The sequence below is a fragment of the Clupea harengus genome, chromosome 12 (assembly GCF_900700415.2).
Source record: "Clupea harengus chromosome 12, Ch_v2.0.2, whole genome shotgun sequence".
NCBI classification, from domain to species: Eukaryota; Metazoa; Chordata; class Actinopteri; order Clupeiformes; family Clupeidae; genus Clupea; species Clupea harengus.
Window position 1 is genome coordinate 27,225,151 of NC_045163.1, and position 20,000 is coordinate 27,245,150.

The 20,000-nt window shown below is 48.3% G+C and overlaps 1 protein-coding gene across 3 annotated transcripts in view; it reads left to right on the forward strand.

Annotated features, from left to right (window-relative positions):
- pam (peptidylglycine alpha-amidating monooxygenase) overlaps positions 1 to 20,000 on the forward strand; it is a 66,403-nt gene that overhangs the window by 32,384 nt on the left and 14,019 nt on the right. For 2 of the 3 annotated variants that reach the window (XM_031578139.2, XM_031578140.2), the window contains exons 9-16: positions 780 to 847; positions 1,359 to 1,439; positions 1,708 to 1,784; positions 6,635 to 6,738; positions 8,882 to 9,099; positions 9,675 to 9,737; positions 15,087 to 15,386; positions 18,196 to 18,325. In XM_031578139.2, the coding sequence (XP_031433999.1) occupies positions 780 to 847; positions 1,359 to 1,439; positions 1,708 to 1,784; positions 6,635 to 6,738; positions 8,882 to 9,099; positions 9,675 to 9,737; positions 15,087 to 15,386; positions 18,196 to 18,325 (1,041 nt within the window). The remainder of the gene's footprint in view (positions 1 to 779; positions 848 to 1,358; positions 1,440 to 1,707; positions 1,785 to 6,634; positions 6,739 to 8,881; positions 9,100 to 9,674; positions 9,738 to 15,086; positions 15,387 to 18,195; positions 18,326 to 20,000) is intronic. The other variant, XM_031578141.2, reaches the window with a different exon arrangement.

The window sequence follows — 20,000 nt, forward strand, 5'->3', positions numbered from 1 at the left end:
TGGCTTTGCCACTGTGCACTTAAGTTATTTAAACAAAGTCATTGTAAGAATAAACACAAGGCATGCACTTTTTAAACACTGTGTGCAAAATTGACCATTTTAAGAAAAAAAAAAAAGAAAAAAAACTTTTTTAGACCACGTTTCACGTAAATCGCGAACGTTGCGGTTATAAAATCGCGTTTTATCATATCGCGATTAAATCGCAAATGCAATTAATCGTTCAGCCCTAGAAATGACTTCATGTAACTGATCCATGTTCTGGGGGGTACTTCTTTGTTGGATTGGTTTTCACTGATATTCAGCAAGATGTTAGTGTGTCTGTGTGGGTGTCTGTGTCTGTGTCTGTGTCTGTGTCTGTGTCTGTGTCTGTGTCTGTGTTTCTGTGTCTGTGCGTGTGTCTGTCAGACATGTCTTTTCACCAGTATATTATATATCTGTCAGACATGTCCTTTCGACTTTTGTTTACGCCATTTTATCTTCACGATGCTTGATTATTAGTATTAATATTGATATAAGTATCTGTAGCAGCAGTACTTGTAGTGGTAGTATGCAATATACTAGTATGTACTACAACTATATAACTATATTGTAAATCGTATAGATTACTCCTATGCTACTCTATTCCTGTAGAGTAGTATGCAGTTGTTCTGTTTTCGGACGTGTCCATCTCCTAAGCGATCTGTGTTGTGGGCGTGTCCATCTCTGTGTTGTGGGCGTGTCCATCTCTGTGTTGTGGGCGTGTCCATCTCCTAAGCACTCTGTGTTGTTGATCCCCACAGGCAGCCCTTCATTGCTGGCATGTACCTGATGATGTCTGTAGACACCGTCATCCTCCCGGGGAAAAGAGGTGAGTGGACGACCCTTCCCAACCTGCCCCCCCCTCCCCCTCTCCTCCCCATCTCCCCCCTCCTCTCGGCTCGTTTAGCCTCGGCAGAACCTCTCCCCCCCCCCCCCCCCCCGAAGGGCTGGAAGAATCGAAACACTTTGCGTCCTCCACGCACTATCTCATCCGTTTTTTTCTTTCTTTTCTTTTCTTTTCGTTTTGAATGACCTGCTGATTTGGTAATCATTGCCTGTAGATTACTGTTGCCTGGTGGGAGGGAGATGTGTGTGTGTGTGTGAGTGTGCCTTCTGCCTGGGGTCTTTATCTGATTGGCCATTTCACACCTCTGCTCCGCCCTCCGGCCCCAGAAAATGAAGATGTCTTACCAGCATTTTGCGCTTTCTGCACTTGTTCACAGTTGTGTGTGTGTGTGTGTGTGTGTGTGTTGTTGTTGTTGTTGTTGTTTTGCCTTTGTTGTAAACGGCGAGGTGCTGTTATTGATCGCACTGCTGTTTTGTCTTCGCCCCATCCACAGTGACGAATGCAGACATCGCCTGTCCTTACGAGTCATATCCAATGCACCCTTTTGCCTTCAGGACCCACACACACCGTCTGGGTAAGTGTGCCGAACGAGCTTACGCCAGTCACTCAAACGCAGTAGTGCTCCCCTGGATTCACTTATACTGTGTACTCCTCTCAGTCTGCTTATACTGTGTACTCAGTCTGCTTATACTGTGTACTTCTCCAAGTCTGCTTATACTGTGTACTCAGTCTGTTTATACTGTGTACTCCTCAGTCTGCTTATACTGTGTACTCAGTCTGCTTATACTGTGTACTCCTCTCAGTCTGATGCATGACTCAGGTGTGCTGTGTACCTCTCACAGGTCAAGCGGTCAGTGGATACAGAGTTCGCGATGGAAAGTGGACCCTGATTGGACGTCAGTCACCCCAGTTACCGCAGGTACATACCTTTTTTTTTTTTTTTTTTTTTTAAACGCCACGTAGCGGCCCAGTAGACTAGAAATGCTGTTAGCTCAGTGCACTCTATGTAGCCTTCCCCAAACAGCAACATTCACACCCTTCCTTGGGACTTAAAACAGCTGGTTCTGCCCCAAACAGCAACATTCCCACCCTTCCATGGGACTTAAAGCAGCTGGTTCTGGTTCTGTGAGTTTAATGCAGTTTTGATGTCGATGATGGGCCTTCTGCTCCTAAGCTGGGTGTTGATCTGGTTCTGTGAGTTTAATGCAGTTTTGATGTTGATGATGGGCCCGCTGCTCCTAAGCTCGGTGTTGAGAGGATACTAAGCCTAACAGTGACACTCACATCCATCCCTAATCATCACTTCAGTCGATTCACTAGTGCAGATGGTGTGTGTGTGTGTGTGTGAGTGGCCGTCGTTAAATGATGCATTCGGGGGTTTGGACTTAGGAAGAGCACCACAAACACACACACACACACACACAAACACACACACACACACACACACACACACACACACGCATACACGCACTGACTTAACAATATAGCAATTTAGCAGTGCATTGATCCTGAAAACACCGCGAGCCTACAGTAACACGTGCAGGCATCCACTGTGGGAGCCATCAAGCGAGACAGTCATGGTCAGAAGCCTATGTGTGGAGCCTGCAGGCCTCCGAGTGCTGGATGGATGAAACCCGTAAGACACATCAGTGTCTCGGTCGGAGCATCAGTGAGGCATAGCATCAGTGTGTGGGGAGCATCAGTGTGTGGGAGCATCAGTGAGGCATAGCATCAGTGTGTGGGAGCATCAGTGTGTGGGGAGCATCAGTGTGTGGGGAGCATCAGTGTGTGGGAGCATCAGTGTGTGGGGAGCATCAGTGTGTGGGAGCATCAGTGTGTGGGAGCATCAGTGTGTGGGAGCATCAGTGTGTGGGGGGCATCAGTGTGTGGGAGCATCAGTGTGTGGGAGCATCAGTGTTGGGGGGCATCAGTGATCAGTGTGGCGTAGCATCAGTGTGTTGGGGAGCATCAGTGTGTGGGAGCATCAGTGTCTCGGAGCATCAGTGAGGCATAGCATCAGTGTGTGGGAGCATCAGTGTGTGGGAGCATCAGTGTGTGGGAGCATCAGTGTGTGGGAGCATCAGTGTTGGGAGCATCAGTGTGTGGGGGCATCAGTGTTGGGAGCATCAGTGTGTGGGGGCATCAGTGTGTGGGAGCATCAGTGTGTGGGAGCATCAGTGTTGGGGAGCATCAGTGTGTGGGAGCATCTGTGTGTGGGGGCATCTGTGTGTGGGAGCATCAGTGAGGCATAGCATCAGTGTGTGGGAGCATCAGTGTGTGGGAGCATCAGTGTGTGGGGGGCATCAGTGTTGGGGGCATCAGTGTTGGGGGCATCAGTGTGTGGGAGCATCAGTGTGTGGGAGCATCAGTGTCTCGGAGCATCAGTGTGTGGGAGCATCAGTGTGTGGGGGGCATCAGTGTTGGGGGCATCAGTGTGTGGGAGCATCAGTGTGTGGGAGCATCAGTGTCTCGGAGCATCAGTGTGTGGGAGCATCAGTGTGTGGGGAGCATCAGTGTGTGGGGAGCATCAGTGTGTGGGAGCATCAGTGTGTGGGAGCATCAGTGATCAGTGTGTGGGAGCATCAGTGTGTGGGGGCATCAGTGTGTGGGAGCATCAGTGTGTGGGGGGGCATCAGTGTGTGGGGGGCATCTGTGATCAGTGTTGGGGAGCATCAGTGTGTGGGAGCATCAGTGTGTGGGGGGCATCAGTGTGTGGGAGCATCAGTGTGTGGGGGGCATCAGTGTGTGGGGGCATCAGTGTGTGGGAGCATCAGTGTGTGGGAGCATCAGTGTGTGGGGGGCATCAGTGTGTGGGAGCATCAGTGTGTGGGAGCATCAGTGTGTGGGAGCATCAGTGTGTGGGAGCATCAGTGTGTTTGGAGCATCAGTGTGGCGTAGCATCAGTGATCAGTGTGTGGGAGCATCAGTGATCAGTGTGGAGTAGCATCAGTGTGTGGGGGGCATCAGTGTGGGGGGGCATCTGTGATCAGTGTGGGGGAGCTGATACGATGCGTCTGGCCATGTGATGAATCCGTCTTGGTTCGTCGCAGGCGCTGCTCTAATTGGATGGTCTTTTATTAAATCCGTTTGTTTGGATTTGCTGTGTTTATTTGTCCATGGCCCCTTCAATGTCGCACACACACACACACACACACACACACACACACACACACACACACACATACACACATTCACACACACACACACACACACACACACACACACACACACACACACACACACACACACCCCATTGCTTGTTTTCTGGTCCAGCTCTGATGAAATGTGAAACTGCACTGCAGGTCACGGTTGTTATGCAGCTGGGGCTGTGTGCTGTGGCTTTACTGAAAGGGATGATCCAGGTGCTGATGCTGATTAATCCAATCAAGCGTTTCAATCAGTGTGGGGTTCATAAACATGGGGATTCAGCAGCACAAGCCACCAGGAGACATTTGACATCGCATCATTTGGTCTTGGATTTATCTTGTTCAGACATTTCCACCCTCCCAACCCTCGTCATTCGGCATGCTGGCCCTCACGCACACACACACACACGCACACACACACACACACACACACACACACCCTCCCAACCCTTGTCATTTGGCAGGCTGGCCCAAGACAGCATGAAAAACAGGAGATGAAAACTCGCTGGGATGAAAATAGCATTTATTTATTATTATTATTATTGTCGTGCAACCCCAACCCCCACCCCAGCTGAGGAACCTAATGAGCGTCCCCTTCCGCCTTGAGCGTGGATCCAGTGGCCTTCTAACTCCCAGTGTTCCAGCTCAGTGTCAGCGCTCCCGTGGACGAGCCATCAGCCCTGCCCGCTTGCCTGCGTGTGAAACAGGAACGGACATGGACAATGTAGCGCTGCAGCGGCTAGTGTTACGCGCTAGTGTTCCGCAGAGTCATTCACACCTCAACACTCCTACCCTGCATGCATTGCAGTCATCATGGCAACTCACACAGCAATGAGCAATACACAATCTTGCTGTTTGATTGATTATGTAACCACATACGAGGGCAATGCTGGGGATCAGACCTCTGAAAGCCCAACTCTCAGCAGTCTGTGTGCGTGTGTGTGTGTGGTGTGTGTGTGGTGTGTGTGTGTGTGTGTGTGTTTGTGTGTGTGTGGTGTGCGTGTGCGTGTGCGTGTGTGTGTGTGTGTGTGTGTGTGTGTGTGTGTGTGTGTGTGTGTGTGTGTGTGTGTGTGTGTGTGTGTGTGTGTGTGTGTGTGTGTGTGTGTGTGGGGCCAAAAGCCCAACTCACAGCAGTGCAGTAAAAGTCACATGGGAAATGACACCCAGTTTGAGAATTAAGGAGATCATTGTACATGTAATGATTTAAGGAGATAATTGTACATGTAATGATTTAAGGAGATCATTGTACATGTAATGATTTAAGGAGATCATTGTACATGTAATGATACTGTTTTAACATTTTGGTAACACTTTATTCAAACTCAGTATCCACATAGCACGATAAACACATTCATAAATGTTTATAACATATCCATAATGCATCATAGCGACTGACTTAAGTCTATATAACTATTTGTAAATGAACATAAAGCTTTATAATGCTGTAGTACAGTGTAGACATTTTCTTCATCCAACCATTCAACATTTTACGAGGCACATTTTTTTACCGGCCACCATTCTGTAATCGCACCTTTGTGTGTAACTAACATTTGTCTTACTTTTGAAAAAAAAAAAAAAACAACACACAATTTCCCATAAGAATATTAATTAACAGTACCTCCCTCCCTCGCTTGAGAAGCCCTCCTCCTCATCAGAATCTGAATCAGAATATTTGGTGCCCAGAATAAAGCTGTTGTTTGTCTTGCTGCTGACTGAAGCTTTCTGATTGTTTTAGTCTAATACAGGGTTTTTACTACCATTGTCCACATTTCATCATCATCATCATCATCATCATCAGTCTTTTGGCCACTCTGCATGTACATGATACTGTGGACTTTTGACAAACTATTAGATTTGGAAACACCGTTTGTTCAACCTCAGACTTGTTCAAATCCCCCGGTGCGACGGTGCGAGAAACACTGATCCTTTGCCACTTAGGTGTCATCTGAACCATGAAATTACTTTTGCCCTTGAGAGAGATTCACTTTACTTTAGCTAAGCACATGGAAATCTGCTAACATACTTTTTTTTATTAAACTTTAAAAGCGTCTCCTCTTGTAGATAGATAAGTATATTGATTTTTGGGACTCAAAAATGCATCACAGTGAAAATGGTTTCTGACTTTTTGCCCACTCCTGATTAGTTTTTTTTTTTTTTGCTTAAAGGATTAAACCCACTCTGATTTGTCTGTACTGGAAATGTCATCTTTACAAGGTTCCGTAAATTCATATTTGCCGTTGTCCCTTTTCACTGCCATCTCTGTTGGCTGCTGGTGCTGATCTGGCTGTGTGTGTGTGTGTGTGTGTGTGTGTATAATAGACTGGTGTGTGTGTGCTGGTGCTGCTCTGGCTGTGTGTGTGTGTGTGTGTGTGTGTGTGTGTGTGTGTATAATAGACTGGTGTGTGTGTGCTGATCTGTGTGTGTGTGTGTGTGTGTGTGTGTGTGTGTGTGTGTATAATAGACTGGTGTGTGTGTGTGTGCTGGTGCTGCTATGGCTGTGTTATTCAGGAGAAAAACACTGTCTGGAAACCAGTTTTCTGTTTGGACAAAATGGCTGCCTTGCTCATGGGGCGTTGTAAGTTGTAACTTTGTCTTTCTCTCCTTTCTGTCCCTGTCCTTCCAGGCGTTTTACCCGGCGAGCAACTCCGTCACGGTGGAGTACGGAGACACGCTGGCGGCCCGCTGTGTGTTCACCGGCGAAGGGAAAACCACAAAGACGCGCATCGGGTGAGTTACTCTCCCCAGTCATGATTTATTCACCTCCTCCTGCTCCTCTGCACACACACACACACACACACACACACACACACACACACACACACACACACACACACACACACACATAGTCCTGCTCCTCTGCACACACACACACACACACACACACACGCACACGCACACGCACACGCACACACACACACACACACACACATAGTCCTGCTCCTCTGCACACACACACACACACACACGCACACACACACACACACACACACACACACACACACACCGTACACTGATTTCTGCCAGCTCTGCCGGAGAGCTACACTGTTCCAGCGCTGTTCAGCAGTCCGTTTCTGTTGAGGAAGCTCCGTGCACTTCACTCTCACATTCATGCATTCAGCAGGTGCTTCAGATCCGAAGTGACTATCTGCACGGATACGGTTGCATATTTTATCAAGATATGTTGGGTCTGGGTATCAAATCCATTTTCTTGGTCTTGTTTGCATCCGTCTCCACTGGTTCAGTTTTGAGGCACATCCAGCGAGGTCTCTTTGGTCCTGATGCTGAGTGGTGTAACGTCTCTGTGTTCTTTGGGCCATGCCTGAAAGCTCCCCTGAAGCTGTTTTGCATGGTGTGCGCTTGTCTGTACCCGTCCTACCAGTGTGTGTGCGAGTGTGCGTGAGAGTGTGTGAGAGTGTGTGTGTGTGTCTGTGTGAGTGTTGGAGAGCAGCCGCTGTGGGTACCGCTGCCTGCTCAGAGTGGCATGCCTCATCAGTCAGGCCTGCTCAACGGTCCCTGAAGATGCCTGCTTGAGTCTGTCACACACACAGTGTGTGTGTGTGTGTGTGTGTGTGTGTGTGAGTGTGTGTGTGTGTGAGTGTGTGTGTGTGTGTGTGTGTGTGTGTGAGTGTGTGTGTGTGAGTGTGTGTGTGTGTGTGTGTGTGTGTGTGTGTGTGACTGTATGTATGAGCACACCAGCACTCAGAGAATCTAAGCCCAGCCAAACTCTCTCGGGGTGTCCCAGGAGTCTGCTGCATTTTTCATGACCAGAAACCTCCTCTTTTTCTTCACCCAGGCCCTGTCATGTTGTGTCTGTGTGTGTGTGTGCGCGCCTGTGTGTGTGTGTGTGTGTGTGTGCGCCCTGTCACTCCTGTTGCTATGGTGATTGTGAGCGAGGCACGGCGGTAGCAGGGGAATGTTCTCTGACGCATCTTCCCAGGAAGTGTGGCCGCCCCCGCTCGCCCTCTCCCTTTCTCTTTCGCTCTCGCTCTCGCTCTCGCTCTCGTTCTCTCTCACACATACACTCACCTCCCCTTATTGTCAACAAGGAGAAGGAGAGGGAGAGCGAGAGAGGGAGAGGGGGAAAGAAAGAGAGAGAGAAAAAGAGAGAGGGAGGGAGGGAGAGAGAGCGAGAGAGAGAGAGAGATGGAGAGAGAGAAAGGGAGACTGTGAAGTTAGTGCTGTTTTAATTAAGAGCATTGATTTAAAAATCGACTTGTGGGAACATCCTTGCCAAATGGAATTGTTTATAGTGACCTCTGATCCATAGAAGGCTGATAATTGGATGCATTTGACCTTTCCCTTCATGTGGGAAGAATTTCCAGAGAAAATATACATCTTACTTGTTCTGGTCCTCTAATAAATGTAACGCTATATTACAGTCTGGTTGACTTGGTCTATCTTAGAAGAGTGTGAAGTGATCGAGTTTAGATCTAGGCTCTCTTGGAAAATACACCTTTTCTGTTCAATCAACCAACAACAGGTAGTTAGTGAATTGAAAACGGCTAACTAAGTGTTTTTGAATAAGATAACAGAAGAACATTCTAGATCTCCTGTGTATGAGCTCCTCGTCACTCTGCTGTGTTAACCTGGCCATGTTCTCCATGGTCTCCGTGTTCTCCATGTTCTATGGGGCGACAGTGGTACAGGAGGTAGAGAAGTCGTTTAGTAATCAGAAGGTTGCTAGTTCGATTCCCTGTCGAAGCGTCCTCGAGCAAGACACTGAACCCCTAATTGCTCCTGATGTGCAGTGTGCCATCAGTGTAAAATGTAAAATGTGTATACATTGTAAGTCGCTTTGGATAAAAGCGTCTGCTAAATGACTAAATGACTAAATGTAAATGTAAATGTTCTCCTTGTTCTTCTGCCGCAGTGGGACCTCGGAGGACGAGATGTGTAACTTCTACGTCATGTATTACATGGAGAGCAAGCACGCGGTGCCCTACATGGACTGCATGGAGCACGGGCCCAGCGACCTCTTCAGACACATCCCCCCCGAGGCCAACGTCCCCATCCCTGTTCCCCAAGACCACATGATGATGATGAACATGATGCACGGGGGCGGCGGGGGCGGCGGGGGCCACGGAACAGGTAACATGTTCACACACGTCTCCGGAAACTTCTCTGTTTACCAGCTCTGCACATGCAGTGAGATGACTTCCAGAGGACGGATCATAGATCCTCTGATCATTAAAAGATACCAACCCAGCTCCTTTTGACTAAACGGGAAGCCTACTACATGCTAATGTGCTTCAGAAGATGAGGAGATGTGTTTAGTTTGTCTAAGTGTGCTCTGATGTAATAGGGAAGTACAACTATGCCATTTCGTGATCTTCTAAATGTGCAATTTGCAAAAAACTGAGGTCGGAAAGAATTTCCTGCTTGTATGTTTCTGCTGGCTGCAGTATATTTCCTTTGTATAATAGGCTATTGTAAGGCACGTCTAAACTCTCTACATTAAGTCAATATACAAGTGGTCACTGCGATATGAGCACATAGACGTTATTTATGGGTTTTGGGCCTTCATAGCACGCACAAGGTCTTTGCAGAACCTTAGACACTGTCCTCACAACCTTATTTATAGAGATCGAGATTAGGGTTTTGTCATACCTGAATGGCTTGTGCTGTGATATTACCATGACTTTCTTCTCTCTCAAACGTTTAAGATCACCAGGACGACTCTGCCCCTCCAGAGCCCAAGCGAGCGGAGGAGGATGGCCTCGATCAGGGTGAGTTGCCTTGGAGATCGACCCCGTAGATCGGACTCCGTGGGGAGTCCGTTCATCAGCTCTCACTCCGGTCTAGAACCACTGTTCAATACTGTGCCGTTATTTAACCTTATGCAATGTGTCCAGTGGGGACTAGATGATATTTAACCTCATGCAATGTGTCCAGTGGGGACTAGGATGATATTTGATGGCATCTTATGAACACAAGCAGTGGAAGGGGAGGGGGGGGTGGGGGGTAGATACGAGTGAAAATGAAAACAAGGAGGTCTAGGCACTTGGGAAGTCGGCACTGACGTTTGGAAGCCTGTTGCTATGGTTACCTCTCTCATCACCTCGCGTCACACACAAGGATGCATGATGTTTCTCACCTTCACGCCGTTATCTCTTAACTCGTGCGCAGTAACAAATGCGGCGTGGTCAGACCCCCCCCCCCCCCCCCGTGGAGGGGCTGTTTACAAACAACACTGGTCATCTTGATAGCGAATGCCTGCTCTTGTCCATCGTCCTCGCCATGGCGACGGATAGACCAATAGACAGACGGCTGGGAGTAGGAAGGAGGTGGCAGAAGACGGAACCCTGCCCTTGGGGGGCCCGGTGCGGAGAGCGGGCCTGGGCTGTTGCCTCAGCCGCGGCCCTTTGATGTTGTTACACTTTATTCTGTGTGTGTTCATTAGGGAGCAGTCTGGGACACGGCTCCTTTAATCTCCGGACACCTGCTGGGGGAGCGCAGTGGGGGGCCGTGTGCGTTTGCCCGTCGCACATTTTCCAATCATCAGAACCAGGCGCTTTCATGCAGCTGTGCCTGCTGAGGCTCGTCCTCTCTCTCACCTACCCAGAGATGTGCAGCCTGGCCCCCCCCCCTAAAAGACGTTAAGCAGTGCTCAGTTACACGTTAAGCTAACGAGTGAAGACAGATCAGGTTGTCATAACAAAAATCACCCTGTTCTCACGGTGATTGCAACCGCTAATTAAACAAGCCCTTCTTTCCCACACAGCTACTCCGACAGCTGACTATTTATTCATGGATCAACATTCATTACTCTGCTTTGCATCATTACACTGTCTGTCATGAACAGATATCCCCCAAAACAATTTACATTAAAAAGAGTCTGCTGAATGTTTGAGCTGGCGAGGACTCCTTAGTGCCACCAGCGTTCCAGTACCATGCGCTGGCCCGTGGAGGGTAGAGAACGCGTTGGCACCCGGAACGGAACGGAACAGAACGTAATGAGCCTCATCGCCGGCGCTGCTGTTCTTCGACGCCACTCCGAGGCCGCGCACCAAGCTGTCGGATGCTTTCCCTTTTTTTTTCTGCCTCTTTTTAATAACGGGAGCAGATTGCACCCGCGTTCCTCCGGGAGGCGCTGCCATTAAGACGGCTCATTGTTTTCCGCTGGCTCCATCGCTCCATTACCCCGCCCTGGAGTGATGACTGCGCGGTTCTGCCCAAACAACATCACACATGCTGTACACAAGAACACAAGGGCGTGCTTCACGTCCCCCCACGACTATTAGGCAGATGCTGCCGAGCGGCTTTGTTAGTCTCTTCCTGCTAGAGAAACCCACTCAAACACACACTCAAACACACACTTACACATATATATATATATATATATATATATTTTTCATACACACACACACACACTTGACACCCACACTCACACATGTTGGCACAAAACAGCCATCTTGAGTCACACTCGCCACTGAGCTGAGGGCCCTCGCCCAACAGATATGACCTATGACCTTCCCAGAACAATGCTGCTTCCCCTTGTTTTTGTCCTTGTTTTTCTGTAGTGCAGCCTCTCAGGGCCATTATCCTGCGACGAGATTGGCCGTTGTGCGCTCGGCCATTCAGGAGGTGGAGAGGAGTGCGGCCACTGTATTGCATCAGAGTTGTGTGTTCAGGCAACGCTCTGGGCAAACAGTCTAAGCCATTCAGCTTTGCCAAATCCCTGAGTCAATCAGAAACCGAATCAGCTTCTTTTGGCTTTTGTCTCCCATCCATTGAAGGAGAACATTTTTCGTTGATTACTTCCTGTAAAGAGTCAGCTGACTTGTATCTAAGGTGACAGTGGAATCACTGGTGTTCTAGTCTGGCTCCGCAATATTACTGACCTTTCAACTGCAGGATGTTGCATCAGTTTTGTTTTGTGTGGTCGTCTTCGTCTTAGTTTAATATTAACTTAACCAGTTTTGTTTTGTTCTGGTCGGCTTGGTGTAATATTAACTTAACCAGTTTTGTTTTGTTCTGGTCGGCTTAGTGTAATATTAACTTAACCAGTTTTGTTTTGTGTGGTCGTGTAATATAAACTTAACCAGTTTTGTTTTGTTCTGGTCGGCTTGGTGTAATATTAACTTAACCAGTTTTGTTTCGTGTGGTCGGCTTGGTGTAATATTAACATAACCAGCTGTTTGCCCATTGATTTGTTCAGCCATGGAGGAACACCACATTCTCAACCTCTCTCACGTCCATTTCGATAGCAGGCTCTCCAGCACATTCAGGAGAGCGCAATGTAAACAGCTCCCCATTGGTTTGCTTTGGTTGCCCGCAGCAACCTAGGGTTTGTCCTGTTGCCATGGTTCCTGCATGGGAACAGTGACAGCCAGTCAGGCTGATGGCTCTATTGGTCGAGGAAGCCATCACTCAGCAGAGGGCCCACCCTTTGAGGAGCTGCGAGTTGCTTCTGTTTTTTTTTTCCTTTTTCCGACTGAAAGACTGAGTGAGTGTCCAGCACATCTGTTTCTCTCCGTGAAGGCAGGCTTTGGATTCCCTTTGACAAAGATCAGTCACATGTGGAGCCCTTGGAGGGCAGTGAAACAGGCTGTGATCTCTGGGCTGTGATCTCTGGCGCTCTCCTTCCCTCGCCCTCTGTGCAGAGGGTGGATATCAGCATAATCCTAAATCATTTGAATTGAAACAGATTTGTAGATAACAGTGCATTTAAAGCATTACACTTAAAGTCTGTTTAAAGTTAAATCAATGTTGTAAAAAAAGCTAAAACAAATGTTCAAGGTGAGATTACATCCCAAGATGTCTACACCAGCCATTTTCTTTCTCCACTGCTTACCCAGTAAATACCACTTTTAATGAGATTAGGTGTGAAAACAAGGATTATGCCACCTCTACCTCTCCTCCTCCTCTCCTCCTCTCCTCCTCCTCTCCTCCTCCTCTCCTCCTCCTCCATCTCTCCGCAGCAGCAGCAGCAGTGGTGGTACCCTGAACGTGAGACTGTCATTATCTCTCAGGCTCCCTGGGTCCCCGCCAGACAGCTTGATAAATCACTGGCTATATTTGCCTTTGCTGTTATTAGGACACAAATTCCGGGCCTGTCAGTCAGGGCCCGGTGTGTTGTCTGGCTGTATTTGCCCCCGCACTCACTGACACACACACTTACACACACACACACACACACACACACACACATACATTAACACACACACACACTCACACTCACACACACACACACACACACACACACACACACACACACACACACTCACACTCACACACTCACACACACACACACACACACACACACACACTCACTCACTGATGGATGAGCTCAATAAATAAGAAGAGGCTCCGAGCTCATACATCACTCTGGAGGCGGAGCCAGCACAAACCGGGCCCTGCCACCTCACACACACACACACACACACACACACACACACACACACACACACACACACACACACACACACAGAGAGAGAGAGAGCACCCCCCCATCTCATAATGCTGTGCATTTATCAGGAATCATTTTGGCTCTATGCGGTCCAGTTTCCCAGCTGTGATGCCCAAAATTGAATGAAACCTGAGCTGCTGCTTTGTGGAGGCGGTGGTGGTGGTGTTGGTGACGGTGCTCATTACACTCCCAGAGACAGAGGTGGTGTTGGTGTTGGTGTTGGTGTTGGTGTTGGTGTTGGTGTTGGTGATGGTGTTGGTGTTGGTGATGGTGTTGGTGTTGGTGCTCATTACACGCCCAGATGCTGTATAAGCCTAATGGGCTTTCAGGCTGATCTATTAAAGCTGATGTGCATGGAGGTCCATCCACTTGAGATGCGGCGCAGGTCTCAGTCTGAGACGGAGGAGGTCTCTGGGATGTTTTAATGAAAAGTGTTGGAAGCCAGAGCTGTGTTTTTTTTTAATGAGGAGCTGACCTTTTCTGTGGCGAGGAGCTGTCATGTACAATGACACTGTGCCTCCCGTAGCATTGTGGGTAGGGGAGGAATAATGGGACGAGTAAGGGCAGCCGTCCAGAATCCGGAAATCCGGAAAGATCCGTCCCAAGTATTGTATTGCATCTCGGATTCCGGAGTAGTAGAACTCTCTCAAGCTTATCTTAACCAGTTCGTCATGTCGAGTTTAAAAGGAAATACGCCTTTAAAAGAATATCAGAGTAAACTGCTCCAAGAAGGGGTTTAAAACCTTTTTAGTTCCATGCCCATGAAAGTCCCTGAATGAACTCTACTTGTAATTGAATTGACCCTAATCTCTTCACTTGTTTAGTTTACTGGGATAGGGACTCAGGGATGAAGTTATCTGGTATATGTTGTGAGCCAAACAGTGATTCGCCTTCTCCTAGAAATGCCTTTCTGTACCTGTATATGTCTTTATGTCTTACTCTATCTCTTTCCTTCTCTTTCCTTCTGTAGTTAACGTTAACAGACCACTTTTATCTGCTCGGCACTGTTTGTGCAGATGTCATTCTTTACCGCATTTCTTTTGTTTGAGTTACTTGAATGATCTAACCTGATTTATTAAGTTGGTGTGATATAACAATCTGGTCAGCGCATGATTCAGCCTGGTGGCTATTTATATATATATATATCAGTTTGTTTTAGAGGACCCATTATGTAGACGAACTTAAGAAATCTGTGAAAGAATGACATCACCTTGCCGATCTTAGGCAAGTCTTAGACACTTGTGTTTCTCTCTGCTTCTCCACGTAATTCACACCCCGCCCACTCTTGTTCTGCTTCTCTTCTCCCCTCCCTCTCTCTCTCTCTCTCTCTCTCCCTCTCTCTCTCTCTCTCTCTCTCTCTCTCTCTCTCTCTCTCTCTCTCTCTCTCTTCTCCCCTCTCTCTCTCTCTCTCTCTCTCTCTCTCTCTCTTCCTCTCTCTCTCTCTCTCTCTCTCTCTCTCTTCTCCCCTCTCTCTCTCTCTCTCTCTCTCTCTCTCTCTCCCTCCCTCCCTCTCTCTCTCTTCCTCCCTCTCTCTCTCTCTCTCTCTCTCTCTCTCCCTCCTCTCTCCCTCTCTCTCTCTCTCTCTCCCTCTCTCACTCTCTCTCTCTCTCTCTCTTCCTGTTGTTGTTGTTGTTTTTCTTTTCTCTTCTCTCTCGCCCCCGTGCAGGTGACTTCTACTCCCTCCTCTCCAAACTCTTAAGGGGGAGGGGGAGGGAGGACGTTGTCCACGTGCATGAGTATGACCCCGGCGAGGTCGAGCGAGCCCGGGCGGATCTGCTCGAGAGCTTTATGCCACAGAAAGACTGGGCCAGTGCAAGGATAGGCTACAATCAGAGAGGCAACCCTGTGCTGGTGAGGGACAGGGTGCACAAGTTCCACCAGTTAGAGTCCACGGTCAGGCCGTCTACGAGCAGGATTATGCCGGTCGTGCGGCCCGCTACTGTTGTGGCCAAGGCCGATGACACAGGTGGGTTGATTCTTCTCAAGGGTGGGAGGGGGGAGGGGAGGGGAGGGGAGGGGAGGGGAGGGGAGGTGTGTGTGGATGCAGAGCATCTTAACACCGCTTTCAAGGCGAAATCGATTGCTTTTCATCTAATCCAATCCATACACGCTTTTTGTTGTTGAATTCATCGCGGGTGCACACGCCGTTCCATCTCATTGTCGTCATTATGCCTCTAATGTCCGGATCAATTGCGTTTCCATGCAGCCCGGGTTTCGCCTCATCAACGACACGCTGGCAGGAAGTCACACGTGTGTGTGTGAGCTGAGTCACATGACGTGTTTGGCGTGTCGTTGGGTTGGATACAGTTTTAGATGCAGTCAGAGAATCAGGCCAATGTTGGATTGGAATAATAATTGAAGTTTAACGAGATTGCTGATTTTAAACGATAGACAAATACAATACATGGTGGTTGGACCGGCACCAAGTTTCCCAGTTTGTTAACGACGTTCAGTGCTTGAGTGAAAATGCAAATGCTTGCCTGGCTAACGTTGGAAAAACAAACAAACCACTGGCATGGCAGTCCCAGCATGTACTCGCTAAGCATCTCACCCCCCGGTGCAATCGAGAGCACGTTCAGTGAGCGAGTGTGAAAACTCTTCAGTGAGTTCAGGGCTTTAGTGGGCTTGTGTCCTCGTGCGTCTGGTGCCCGTGTTTGACTTCACATCCACATCCCATGTGACATTTTTTTGTGACATCACAGGATGCTTCCTATTGGCTTGCCATGACGCCGCTATTGATCCAGTTGGGAGATTCAATTACCCAGGGTGAACAGACGGGAGAGAAATTACATTTCATGCATTTCCTCCCCGCGTCGCCCCCCCCCCCGCCCACCCGCCCCCGCTCCCTCACACCCCCCCGCCCCCTCACGCCCCCCGCCCCCCGCTCCCTCACCCCGGTGTGAAAAGCGAGAATCTCTTTGCCGGGTCTAATAATTGTTATTCCCCATGAGATCTTTCCCAGGAATAACTCATAGAAGCGTCTCTTCCCACTCTGTGTGAGGCTTTCCGAGTCTTGCCCTTGAGTCTGTCCATGGACTGTTAGCAGGTGACAGGAAATGGAGAGGCAGAAGTCGATTGCTTTTTTTTCCCTTTTTTTTCTTTTTTTTAAATCAGCTTACCTTGTGTGGTAGGAAATGGCTTCACATGTGTTGACAAGCAGGCGTCGCTAGCTGCTTTTGTTGCCTTCTGTCAAAGACATGGGGGTGAGGGAGGGGGGGGGGGGGGGGGGGGATGGTAGCATGTGTTATAGTAGCTATCAGTATCCGGAGATCACTGGATATTTGTTTCAGGCCATTTAAGTTGTATCTTCCGTTTAACAACAGACATGGCCAGATATTATTTAAATACTGGGTAGTGTTTCCCTGGCAAGACTCTAAGTCTCTGTTAATCCATTTAAAAAACACACACACACACACGCTGCCGCCACCATTGCTTTCAATGCAACTCATTTCCTTCACCGCTGTTTCCGTTCCCAGGCTGCTGACCAGTCAATGTGTTTCTTTTCTTTTTTTGAATCAGTAAACAGCAGTATTATGATAATCATTCATCGTGGACATAAGCCATTCATGCCTTTACAGCTTTCCCTCCCTTTGACATGTTGTTTACGGGACACAGTTGATTTTAATAATAGGTGCATTCTTGGAATTTCTTGGCTTTGTTGTTGTGAATTCTAGAGCGTCTAAATCTCTGAGATGGAATGGCGACGATCATTCTTTTGGCCGCGTTTGCTGTCTGGCCTGGGCTTACCGCAGCCTCTCCCACAGACCGTAGCTAATTAGAAAGACCAATAGTTTGTGGAGTTAAACACTGACTGCAGACCAGCTGCGGTCCAAAATGAGGCCTGAATCTTGTAGAAAGTGTTTTTTTTTTTTTTTCTGCCTCCTTTTGCATGCGTGAGATTTCTACTTTGCATGATGCTTGCTTCGGCAAAAATGTAATCTTCAGAATCGCAACGCTGCCAATTTCAAACCAGCACTCTCTCTGCCGAATGCAAGATCCCAGTTTCTCACTGATCAAATAATTGTTCCGTGTATCGCAACGTTAACCCTTATAAGTATTGCTAGACATCCTGTAGTGGCATGTCTGTGTTATTAGCCGGTGGATTACGTGAAATGTCCTAGCAACACAGTCCTCTGATTTGAATTCAGGCACCCCTTTGTACAGAGTCAGTGTATCTCAAAAGGAGCATTTTGATGAATTGCAGTGTCTTAGTAGACGTTACAGATCCTTGATGTCCAAACTACTCACCACTGACTATGAAAAACAAACACGTAAGAAAGTTACGTTAATTACGCAACATCACAGTCTGTTTATCATCCGAGAACTTTATCACGATTCACGTTACATGTGAACACGCAAACTTGTGTCGGGTTTACTAGGACAAATCCGATCGCTCCCATCCCATCCCGGCAAGACATGAGTGATCAGACGGAGTGATCTGTCATGGTTAAACTCTCAGGGCCTTCTGCGCCATCCATGTCATTAGACTGGCCCTTTCGGTCTTCCCCCTGTCAGGACACGGTTATGAAACAAACAAGGTGGTTATTAAGCGAGTTACTTTAAGAATGAGATAGGGCACTTCATCTTTTGCATGATTTTTGCATGGAAACTTTGCACATTGTAAAGCACAAGCATACTCCCATCAGCTGCGGACCTCTTACCTGTGTGTAGCATTGCTGTTGTTGTTGTTGTTGTTGTTGTTGTTGTTGTTGTTGTTGTTGTTGTTGTTGGCCTCTGAAGCTGAAGCGCTCTGCTGTGCTGTGCTCTCTCCTCAGGGGCTCATCTGGAGGAGGTGGTCGACTGGCCCGAGGCGCCGCTGCAGCTGGGCCAAGTGTCCGGTCTGGCTCTGGACACCGACGACAACCTGGTCATCTTCCACCGTGGCGACCACACATGGGGGAGGAGGTAAGTGCCCACCGCGTAGCCCCCCCCCCCCCCACCCACCCCCGTGCGTCATCGTGTAGTCATCATTTGTGATCTAGATTGTTCTGTCTCGACGAGAGCCGAGGATTCTCTTCACAGTCTGGCCTCTAATGGCCTGGGGCCCTGCAGTCCACAGATGGCGCAAGGACACATTATTCGCTTTGGCTCGGTTCTACACTGAATCAAACATATTCAGTTTTTTTTTTCCCGCATTTCCCTTAATGTCCCGTGTCTGAATTCATCGCAAGCTGCCGTGCTCTGTCCTTGTTTATTTCTTAAAAGCTGTTTGTTCTTGGCGGGAGTGATGCCGTATTTGTACTGGAGTCATTAGATGTGTCTGGAGCCGCTGCAGTGCTACAGTTTCACACGTGTCATTAAGCTAGCCGTATGCATGGCTCCCATGCAAATCTGAGCTCCCAGGGTGCTAGCATTAGCATAAATTGGGCTCTATCTAGGGCAAGTCATGAAAGACACTTTGGCGACGGCGGTGGCTTTTTATGAGGAGCTCATTATTTGCCAGGATGCTTTCATGAAGAGTCTCATGAAGCCTCGTCGCCTTTAATAATGGCTCTGTCATGGACAGAAAGCTCCACACAATAGAACCCTGCCTGGGCCACGTGCAGTCATCTTGCCACGGTCAGCAATCCTGCTTGGCAACTGCACCAAAAAGATGTTTATTACAGGTGCAGTTTGTGTTTAAAAACACTCTGAGAAGGAACCATTAAGGTTCCCCAAGCAAGACTGGACCTCACAGAGGGGAGGAGCAAACAAATAAAACTAGTGGACCAAAAAAAAAAAATGGAATCCTACTGCGGTAATTTCCGAGAGGCAGTTTCATTCAGCAGAAGTCTGTATTCCCCAAAGCGAGCTGACTGCAGAATCACCTCTTCCTCACCAGTTAGGCTGTGATGAGCCAGTGGCCGGCTGGGCTCGGAAAGCATTATGTTTATTACAGCAACTCCAATGCTGCTCTCCGCTCATCTGCTCAGTGTAGATAGATAGATAGATAGATGACAAGTGAAGTGTGTGTGTGTGTGTGTGTGTGTCCCCCCCCCCCATCGTTTTTAAATCATCATCTAATTGTTGCAGAAATCACAGAGGAAAAAAAAATCTGTCTTGATGTCCTGTATATTGTGGAGGTGTGTGTTGATGTCCTGTATATTGTGGAGGTGCGTGTTGATGTCCTATCTTGATGTCCTGTATATTGTGGAGGTGTGTGTTGATGTCCTGTATATTGTGGAGGTGCGTGTTGATGTCCTGTATATTGTGGAGGTGCGTGTTGACATCCTGTATATTGTGGAGGTGCGTGTTGACGTCCTGTATATTGTGGAGGTGCGTGTTGATGTCCTGTATATTGTGGAGGTGCGTGTTGATGTCCTGTATATTGTGGAGGTGTGTGTTGATGTCCTGTATATTGTGGAGGTGTGTGTTGATGACCTGTATATTGTGGAGGTGCGTGTTGATGTCCTGTATATTGTGGAGGTGCGTGTTGATGTCCTATCTTGACGTCCTGTATATTGTGGAGGTGCTGTTGCTTGTGTGGGGTGCTTGTTATGCACAGCCCACTGCACAGGGAGGTTCATCTGGAGGCCACAGGCGCAGGAGAGTGATGGATCAAGGACTCTCTGTGTTTATGCATGAGGATGCAAATTATGCC